The following is a 10188-nucleotide window of genomic DNA, read 5'->3' on the forward strand; positions in this document are numbered from 1 at the left end:
CACACGACACATTTTTTTATTTCCAATTAAGCTTAAATAAAAGCAACATGAAAAATATTATTTTTCTCTTACAAATACATGCTGTCAAAAAGCCAAAGTAGCAATAATACCAAATTCAGGCACCATTTTGATTGAAAGGTCTAATTTTTTAGAATAACCTTGATAAAAGCACAACTAAATAATAAAAATGTTTCCAAAGTGAATGAATCTACTTCCTTCTAGGGTTTTGTTGGGTGCAAAGACTAAAAATTTCCAATGTGACGTCATACTGTCGTGCAATGTTAACGTGTTATAATATGAATTGACGATATTATTGATGTGTATTAATATTACGCGTTTCCGTATTAAGGATATATGCGTGTAAAGAATAAGCAATACATTACGCATTCCCCGTGTTGTAACATATTTACAAGCATGACGGTTTTGTCACGAAAAGAATGCTCCACGTAGTTAACATGCATATGCATGATGGTCTCTCACAAAAACAATGCCTAATATATTGAGAGGCATCTAATAAGTTAATTAGAATTACAAAACTCATAAGACAACCTCAATTAACCCTTTTTTTACAATGGCTCTCGTTTTGCTTCCTGTCTCAATAATTTTCATCTTCCTAGCTTACAAACTCTACAACCAGCAAAGATTTACGCTGCCTCCGGGACCATATCCATGGCCGATCATCGGAAACCTTCACAACGTGGGGGCGGTTCCATGTCGGTGTTTCTTTGATCTGTCACGAGTTTTCGGTCCAATCATGTCGGTCTGGTTTGGTCCGAATATCCACATTGTGGTCTCGAACCATGAATTGGCAAAGCAAGTGCTCAAAGAACATGATGAGAAACTAGCACATAGGCACAGGGATTCGTTCATGGCTAGGATCACAAAAAATGGTGAGGACCTTGTGTGGGCAGATTATGGTCCTCACTACATAAAGCTCAGAAAAATTTGTATGCTTGAGATTTTTTCTCCTAATAGTCTTGAAATTTTCAGACACATTAGAGAAGATGAAGTTAGAGAAATGGTGCGGTCCATTTTCGCAGATTGTACCAAGTCTGATGGAAAATGTTTGGAGGTCAGAAAATACTTGAGATCTGTAGCTTTCAACCATGTTACAAGGATGGTGTTCGGGAAGCGGTTTGAGAACGAAGAGGGGTTGCTCGACCAGCAAGGTTTAGAGATTGTGGAGATTTTGGATAGTGAAAAAAACCTCGGTGCATACCTTCCAATTTTGGTAGATATTTGGTGGCTTAACTGGGTTTTTCGGTTTCGGAACACGGAGATTTCGAGACACGTGGCGCGCAAAGACAGATTCGTACAAGCGATTAAGGAGGAGCATGCTGTTAAGGGTGAGATTAGCAGTGTTGCCGGTGCCAAGCAACATTTCATGGGAGCATTACTTGATCTTCAAGAAAAGTATGAACTTGGTAAGGACAATGTTGGAGGATTGGTTTGGGATATGGTCATTGCAGGTATGGACACAGTTGCTGTCTCAGTTGAATGGGCCATGGCCGAGTTGATCAAGAACCCCAGGGTGCAGCAGAAGGCCCAAGAGGAGCTCAACCGCGTTATCGGGCTCAATCGGGTAATGACCGAATCCGATATCTCAAGCCTTCCTTACCTAAAATGTGTAGTCAAGGAGGCACTGAGGCTGCACCCTCCAACCCCACTGATGCTACCCCACAAGGCAAATGCCAATGTCAAGATTGGTGGCTATGATGTTCCTAAGGGAACAATTGTTCATGTAAATGTTTGGGGAATAGGGCGCGATCCGACACAGTGGTCCGACCCATTCGATTTTCGCCCTGAAAGGTTCATCGAACAAGAAGACATTGAGACGAAGGGTCACGATTTCCGGCTTCTTCCGTTTGGTGCAGGAAGACGCGCGTGCCCTGCAGCACAGGGAGGCACCACCCTTGTTACATCAATGCTGGGTCACCTTTTGCATGGCTTTTGTTGGACATTGCCTGAAGGGGTACAGCCCAAGGAGATCGACATGTCCGAGGGCACAGGTTTGGTGAGCTACATGCTGATCCCTTTACAGGCGGTCCCTAAAGAGAGATTGCCAGCACACTTGTACATGAATTAGGAAGTGATTTCTGTACACCCGCCCTCGAGTGTACAGAAGGGTGTGCGGAAATTATTTCTCGATGAATTAATACTACTAGAATTAAATAATAAAATGATGCCAAAGAACTTCCAACTGCATAATATATCCTCACTGAGGCATTCAAAAACAAAAGGAAAAGACCATTCTAATATTGTCATCTAGAGACCTGCATATCAGGGAGAAGCCACAAGCCAAGCCATCGTAACAGAGAAAGGCCACGGAGAGAGTAACAGCAGCGCCGGAAAACCAGACTGGCCTACGAGAGCAGTCGGGCACCTGCATGACAGAACGCTGTCAAGAAAGAGTCATGATGGTCACCCCCTGTAACCTTAAGACTTTAACTTATCGACTACTGTAGACTCACTTTACACAAGCTGTTAACAAAGCAGCAAATGCTAAAAGATTTGTAGACCCAGATGAATGTTTATTTTCCGTCATCCTCATCACCATCTTCATCATCATCTTGGTCATCCTCGTCATCGTCAGAGTCGTCGTCTTCATTCTTTCCCTGCAAAATAGTCAAACCTCAAAGATTAAGATACGGCATTTCCTGCAATACTTTTCATTTTCATTTTAGTTATAACATATCAAGGAGCTACGCATGTTGCGGGACAGTTCAAATGGAAGCACAGTAAACAACCGCATACAAACAACTACTAAAACTATTTGAAAGGCAACTTGATATAAGCCTCCAATTTATACAGAACCTAGATGAACGAGAACTCTACGAGAATACATACATTTACACACATGAATTTAGCAATGCAGGAGTTGCACAGTATGATATCACTAACAGCAGTTCACCAAAAGTAGGCAGTTCACTTTTTCAAAGATGCAAAAAGCTACAAGTACGGGTTCCACAAGCATATCCTAGACCACCTAGGACTTTAACATGCAAAAAGCCTAACAGAATTCTGCTTGCGAGGTTCAATTTATCAACATTTCTTACACATTTATGTAGTTCATGGCAAGACATAACAATGATTAAGTCAGAAAATAACATCTGAAAGTTATCTTCATTTTTGAATCACGTGGCAAAGCTTAAAATATCTAGGGTTTAGAAATTACAAAAATTCCTTATGTGAACCTCAAAATCTTCGTGTATGCCACAAACATTTCAGCTTTAGAAAGTACATATTCCATTAGCAGTTTACTCTAGCATAAAGGTAGTCTGTATTTGGAGTATTTTCACTTCACTTGACATATAAACCCAAAAGAATCTACATGTACCTCTTCATCAACTTCCTCATCATCAAATTCCTCATCATCATCAGCCTCCTATGTCAAAGCGGACATGAGCTACCATTAGAAAATTAAGCAAGCAGTAAAAGCTTCTGCGAAATACTTAAGTTATGCTTGAGTAATAGGGAAGTAAGGTAAAGCAGAAGTTACATGGTTGAAATAAGTAAGAGGATTGGGCCACAAATCCTCCTTAATAACCTCCGCAATCTGCAGCATGAAATTAAAGTTGAGAATACAAGAGTAAGAAAATTTTGAGATTAATGCATAGCCCTTGATACCATATTGAAATACAACTAGAAACTAACCTCGTCATGAATCTCATCCTCCAAAATATCTTTGTGCTGACTATCACTGAACCAGCTAAAGAAGCTGTAAAGAAAACAACAAGGGTTGGAGGAGTTTCAGTCAATATGAGGTAATTCGAAAAACTAATGAAAAGTGTTTTCACGAGGTTCATCCTAACAGGTTCCAATCACAAACCTTTCCTCAACCTGAGGTCGCTTGTTCCCTTTCTTATCATGATTAACTCCATTAGGAATGCCCTTCACAAATTAGGTATGCAGTAAGTTGTAATACCCTATCATAATTAACCAGAAGATATAAATTGAATGCAAGAGAAATCTTATACCATTCCCTCTTTCCATTTTATGGATGTAGCAGTAACTTTTGTTGCTTCATCAAGAAAAGTAAAGGTCTTTGTAAGCTTTGTGTCTTCAAAATAAGGATTGGGGCTGAACACCTGTACATTTTAAATAATAAACAATGGTTACAATCTCAATATACTCTGTAACTGAAATAAAACATAAAACACGCCTTAAAACGATTCAAAGATAAAAAGGCAAAGTAAAAGAGAAAACTCACAAACGTGATGGCGTAACCAGATTTCACGTCCTTGAAGTCCTCAACTTCCAGAGAAGTTAGATGCTTGAAAATCTATGAAAACAAAAGGAACGATGAACCCAGACTACTAGAAATGATGGGCAAACAAGAATCAAATCTGAAAGCTTAAAAATAAAGAATCTCCATGATTTCGTTGATTATGGAAGAGCAAGAAGGGACTGCGAGTAATTGAATTGCATAATTAATGACCATCGACAGATATTTATTATTGATGGATTAATTAAAGTTATAAACAGAAAGATGCACTAATAAATTTTGGAGTCACATGGGAACAAATGCTAACCTTTTGATCCTCTTCAGTCAAAAGTTCACTGAGCGCGGGATGGCTCAAGAACTGCAGAGTAAGGAGAAAATAAATTATTCAAATACCGCTTAAACATAATAAATTCTTCCTGCATATAAATAAGGATAGATAACTTACAGCAGTTAACCAAAAGTCAGGGATGGACTTAATGATATCATTTCGCTTATCGTAGACCGGCCTGCGTACCTCATTATACTTCTGCTCCACTTCCAGGACTTTATCACTGGCTTCCTCATTGATCTATACAGCATTCATAAGAAAACATTAAAATCAAATGAACAAGGTTGGTCCCCTGTGATAATCCATAAGTCCAAATTGATACAAGTGAATTGTAGCCACCAGAACAAGTATGTCTCAGAACTTAAAAATGACCCCGTGCGATTATAAAAATTCGAAGCAATACGCATTTTTATAAGAAACATAATTCATTTAAAAGAGAACAAAGCACCACACATTCATATTTATGAGATGCTTGGCCTTACAAAGCCACAAAGTACAAAATATAGCATGGGTTCAACCCCACCTCAATCAAATTTAGCCTAGCCTTACAAACTACAATTAAATTTAGCCGCTATTAGTTGTGTGGTTATAATAAACATGAAAAATGGGAACAGAATACAAAAGAAAATAACTCTATATTTTCCTTAATCGAGCTGACAGTTTATGCACTTACGTCACTCGTCGCGTGCACAACCCCGCCCCATTATGGAATAGAATAATTGAATTTATTGCTGAGCTGGTTATTCAAAGCCAATGATTGGCTACCAGATTTTGTCTTCGTCTAAAAGAAGATTGGTTACTCCCCTATCTCCATTGGTCTTTGGTGCGAGAGCGCTTGATCGGCGAGCTATTATGCATTCTTTCAACAAGATCAACTTTTTGTTTGGGGTCCAAGACAAAAGTGAGGAACCGCCGTCTAACGCTGATTTTACCTCTCGCAAATTCTTTTCAAAATAGGCAAGATTGGACGAGTGCTATTATGATCAAAAGCTACCAAAATTGTATTTTCTTCTCTATATTTTCATGCATTCAAACTTCACAAAATGTCAAACCTTAAATTATTTTCCTTCCCTTTTACTCTCTAGTCAAATGTAACCCAAACTATGGTAAAGAATCTAAACAAACAAGGAGAAAATCTTATAACCAAAAGCAGCAATCCAAAATTCACAAAAACGAAACACATTCCACAGTTAACAATTGCAACAATTGGTTAGAGCATCCAGTGTTCTACAACATATATGAAAATGCGAAGCGCAAAGTTCCCACTTATGGCCGTCTATATAACAAAGCGACTTTAAATTCTTAGAACCAAAAAAAAAAAAAAAAAAAAACCAATTTTCTACCAAACCAAGCCAGCCACCAACAGATCCTTTTCTGGGTTAATTTCCCTATATCCAGAAAACCAAAACCTGAAAATCGAATCCCTTTTCGACTCATGCATGCCCTAGAAACCAATTGAATTTCAAAAACAAGAACACAAGAGCACAAACCCCTGAATTGGCAGAAATTTCCCAAACAGAACATCGTAATGTTCCGTTTGGTTCAATTATGGAGGTAAAACAAGAATATGCAGAGATAGGTATGAGGGTGCAACCTTTTCGAGCTCGTCTTGGACCTCCTGCAACTTCTCGATGGAGAGGACGAGCTTCTCATCGATGTGGTCAGCGTTCTCGTCCTCGGGTTTCTCTGAGAGCTTCAGCTTCTTGCCCTTGTCAGCCACCATCTTTCTTCGAGCTCTGAATTCTGATGCTCTCTCTCTAAAACCCTACCGCTCTCTCTCTCTCTCTCTTCTCTCCTCGAGCGACAATGCGAGTGTGTGTGAGAGAGAACAAAAGGGGTAGGGTTTTGGGGGGGTTTATAATCCGCTGCGGGAAACCGACGGTTAAAGTACGGACAATGAACCACTCAGCTATTGACATGTAGTAATAAAAGATGGGTTGACGTTTGACCGGCCCATAAAACCATATTGGGCTGGATCAAATGCTTTAAAACAATCCCAGGCCCATTCTATTTTTTTATTTATTTTTAGTTTGGTTCAAGCACATTGTAAATATTACTCAACTATCGAAAGAAAATGTCATTGGCAAAAAAATAAATAAAAGACATTGACATTCTATAAAAATCATTTTCCACTTCTATAAATATATTTTATTTTGGTTATACGGAGTGTTACTAACATCTTATGATATGTGTGAATGACATGTTTATACCATATTATTTTAAAAAATATACATATATTATAACATGAGTAAATTAGTAACGGTGGTAAAATTTCGCTCAAGAATTACTTACCTTAAACAAAATCAAATGTGTTTTGAAATACATAAAGAAACTGTATTGATACTTGCAAAGATCCATGTGAACAAGTTGGTTATTTCATCAATAGAATATGGGGATTTGAAATCTGACAGAAAAGCGAATATTTAATATTGTTCTAAAAGTATTTGCCTAGGTGGCCTATCACCACCTTAATTAATTGTCAACCATTTGAAAATTAAGAAAGAGCGTCTAAACCTGACTAGACGCTTGCTTAGACCCCTGCCTAGGTCACGACCAAGGAATTAAATATCGATATTATCGGCGAAATATCGCCGATAATATCGTTTTTTTTTCAACAGCGATATTTTCAGAGTATTCCAATTGATTATCGTGATAATATCGCGATATTATCAGTAATATCGATAATATCGCTCTCTCTCTCCGTCGTCGGAACGGCAGCCGAGCTCCGTCGTCGCAGCTGCCAAGATCTGCGCCTCTCTCTGCCAAGATCTGGGCCTCTCACAGGTGGTGATGGTGCTCGCCGGAGTGTGCGCCACGGTGGAGGTCACGGTGTCATCCGCCATTCTCGCAGAGGCTGGAGAGAGAAGACTGATGATGTGTGATGATGGTGGTGTCGTCCTCGAGCTGCTTGAGTCGAGCAGATGGTGCTGCTGCTGTGTGTGTGTGGTCACGGCAAGAGAGGGAGAGAGGTAAGAGGATTTTGAGAGAAAGAGAGAGAGACAGTGCAGAGAAGAGAGAGAGAGAGTCGAAATGGGAGAGAAGGAAATGGCTTGGTCCCTGATGTGGATTTGCACTTTGAAGTGTGTCTGTGCGTGTGTGTGTGTAGAAGTGTGTGTCTATGTGTGTGTGTGTGGAAAGGAAAGAAATAATAGAAAATGAGGGAGTGGGGTGTGTTTGTGCGTGTGTGTGTGTGGAAAGGAAAGAAATAATAGAAAATGAGGGAGGTAGTACATCCCACGTGAAGAAGGAAGAAAGGTAGTAGAGATTTGATGGGTGCGGCAGTATGTCAGAATTAGGATAGATTTAAAAACTAAAATATGAGTTTTACTTGAAAGTTGTAGTAAATTATTATATATAAATGATTATGGTGTGTTTAATTTTTTTTTCGTTAATTACTATATATTTTATTCACTCACAGTGTTTGCCAGCTCGCTGTATAATCAACTTAAATCAGTTAAATCCATCATGTAATGCATTTTCTTCCAATTTTTTGTGATAAACTAATAGATAATTGACTAAATAAACATCCTGCAAAGTTTCAATAAAAATTTCCAAGTTTTTCTTACAATTTCCGTGGTTTCCATGTAATTTTTATCGATATCGATATTATCCCAATATTTCCATCGATATTTCCGTGTTTTCGGACTACCGATATTTCCGATATTACCGATATTTTCTTCTTTGGTCACGACCCTTAATTAGATAAAAAATAGATAAATTTCATTTTGTATTTTTATTTTTCCAATAAATTGTAAGAGACTTGTTAAATACTTGGATGTCCATCCCGTCTTCACCCTCTTTTCCGTCATGTCTTTTTACTCTATTTCTACCGATAAAAACTAAAAACAAAATTGTAATCAAATGGGCTCTAAAAGATGATAATTTTTTTATTTCTCAAGTATAACCCTGTTGCATGCATAATGCCAGCCCAGAAGCGGACTTCAATGCACTCAAGGGTGACAAGGGACTCAGCGATCGGTCTTCCGTTCATGGGCAAGTCCCGGAACTTGCTGATGAACAGGAATCAATCTGAGAAGCAATGAGTTTTTATTAAAAGCATTGAACTCCACACACCACAGTTTTATCAAAGATTGGTTTTTAGCGTGACGGTGTGATCATCGTCATAGGATGTCAAGCTGGACATAGGATGGAAGGTAAATTCTCTGCTTCCTTAGATTGTCTGCATGGAAGGTAAATTCTTTGCTAATCTGCGTGTGTTGTAATTGTGCATGGAAGGTAAATTCTCTGCTTCCTTAGATTGTCTGCATGCAATGGACATAGGATGTCAAGCTGGAGAAATTTTTTTTCAGTGCCCGGTAGTCAAGCGGATACTTCAAATAAGTTGAGGGACATGTAAAAATAATCATTTTTTTCACTTGTACTATGACAGTTGGAGTACCGCTTGAATACCCAATGCTTAAAAAAATCTCTTGTCAAGCTGCAGAAGATCAAGATATTAAATATCGATAATATCGGAAATATCGGTAGTCCGAAAACACGGAAATATCGATGGAAATATCCGGATAATATCGATATCGATAAAAATAATATGGAAACCACGGAAATTGTAAGAAAAACTTGGACATTTTTATTGAAACTTTGCAGGATGTTTATTTAGTCAATTATCTATTAGTTTATCACAAAAAATTGGAAGGAAATGCATTGCATGATGGATTTAACATTATCAAGTTGATTATATAGCGAGCTAGCAAACATTGTGAGTGTAGAAAATATGTAGTAATTAATGAAAGAAGTTTAAACACACCATAATAATTTATATATAATGAATTAGTACAATATTTTACACTTTATACATTGCATGGTAAGATACATGAGTGACTTAGGGCTGGTTTGGTATTGCTGTACTTTGAAAAAAAGCTGTTGTGAGAATAAGCGGCTGTGCTGTGAGAATAAGCGGCTGTGAAATAAATCAGTAGAGTGTTTGGTAAACTTTTTTGTAAAAGTGCTTTTGAAAAAAAAACAGTCTGATAGTGGATCTTTTCATTAAAGGAGCACTGTAGTTCTGTGTGCTTTGAAAAAAAGCCAGTTTTCCAAAGCTACAAATTGCAGCTTCAGCTTTTTCCTTTGATTTCAGCTTATTCTCACAGCAGCTTCCAAAATAAGCCATTTTTTTTAAGTTTACCAAACACCAAAAACACTCCCAGCTTTTTTTCATATGAGCTTTTTTTAAAATCACCTCAACCCCAAACTGGGGCTTAGTACCACATAGAGTTCCTATGAGGTTCAAAATTTTCACTATCTTCATCATCTCTATGTGTAGAGTAAGTGTATTGTGAAGAGTAGTTATCAAATGATAAATCCCCAAAATAGTTTTGCATGTAATTGTTAACATGCCACCCATATGGATCCGAGATTGGTTGACCTTGTCCATAAGCAAAATCATTTGAAGATTGAGTCTCGGATTGTTTCCATGAGTCACTCGATTCCATCCCAACAGGAATCGGATATGAAGGGTAGGGAAATGGTTGGTTATGAGTATAACCATAGTTACTACTTCCCAATCCAACAGAGTCCGAAGTTATAGATAATGAGTCATCTTCTTGACTTGACAAAATCCCCTTGCCTCTTTCTCTACGAGTATAGTCCTTCCCTATGGCACCAATTCCTGGTCCTA

At 38.2% G+C, this 10188-nt stretch overlaps 1 protein-coding gene and 1 pseudogene across 4 annotated transcripts; one reads left to right on the plus strand and one right to left on the minus strand.

Moving 5' to 3' along the window:
- Positions 1-554: 554 nt before the first annotated feature.
- LOC103455526 (cytochrome P450 98A2 pseudogene) lies at positions 555-2180 on the plus strand (annotated as a pseudogene).
- LOC103455345 (NAP1-related protein 2) lies at positions 2181-7741 on the minus strand. Of its 4 annotated transcripts, none has more exons than XR_532131.4 (11): positions 6148-7741; positions 4671-4793; positions 4533-4583; positions 4211-4282; positions 3978-4088; positions 3830-3891; positions 3655-3718; positions 3500-3556; positions 3338-3385; positions 2472-2615; positions 2181-2383 (listed from the first exon to the last, which is right to left on the minus strand). XR_532131.4 is itself a non-coding variant. In XM_008394925.4 (10 exons), exons 1-10 carry the CDS (start codon positions 6274-6276, stop codon positions 2532-2534), a joined length of 801 nt encoding a protein of 266 aa, XP_008393147.2. In that variant the 5' UTR covers positions 6277-7741; the 3' UTR covers positions 2181-2531. The 4 variants fall into 4 exon arrangements, 2 of the variants coding, with proteins under 2 accessions (XP_008393147.2, XP_028948414.1); XR_011575569.1 differs by having other exon boundaries at positions 4740-4793; positions 6148-6380; XM_008394925.4 differs by having other exon boundaries at positions 2181-2615.
- Positions 7742-10188: the final 2447 nt, after the last annotated feature.

This window comes from Malus domestica, chromosome 14 (assembly GCF_042453785.1).
Source record: "Malus domestica chromosome 14, GDT2T_hap1".
NCBI classification, from domain to species: domain Eukaryota; kingdom Viridiplantae; phylum Streptophyta; class Magnoliopsida; order Rosales; family Rosaceae; genus Malus; species Malus domestica.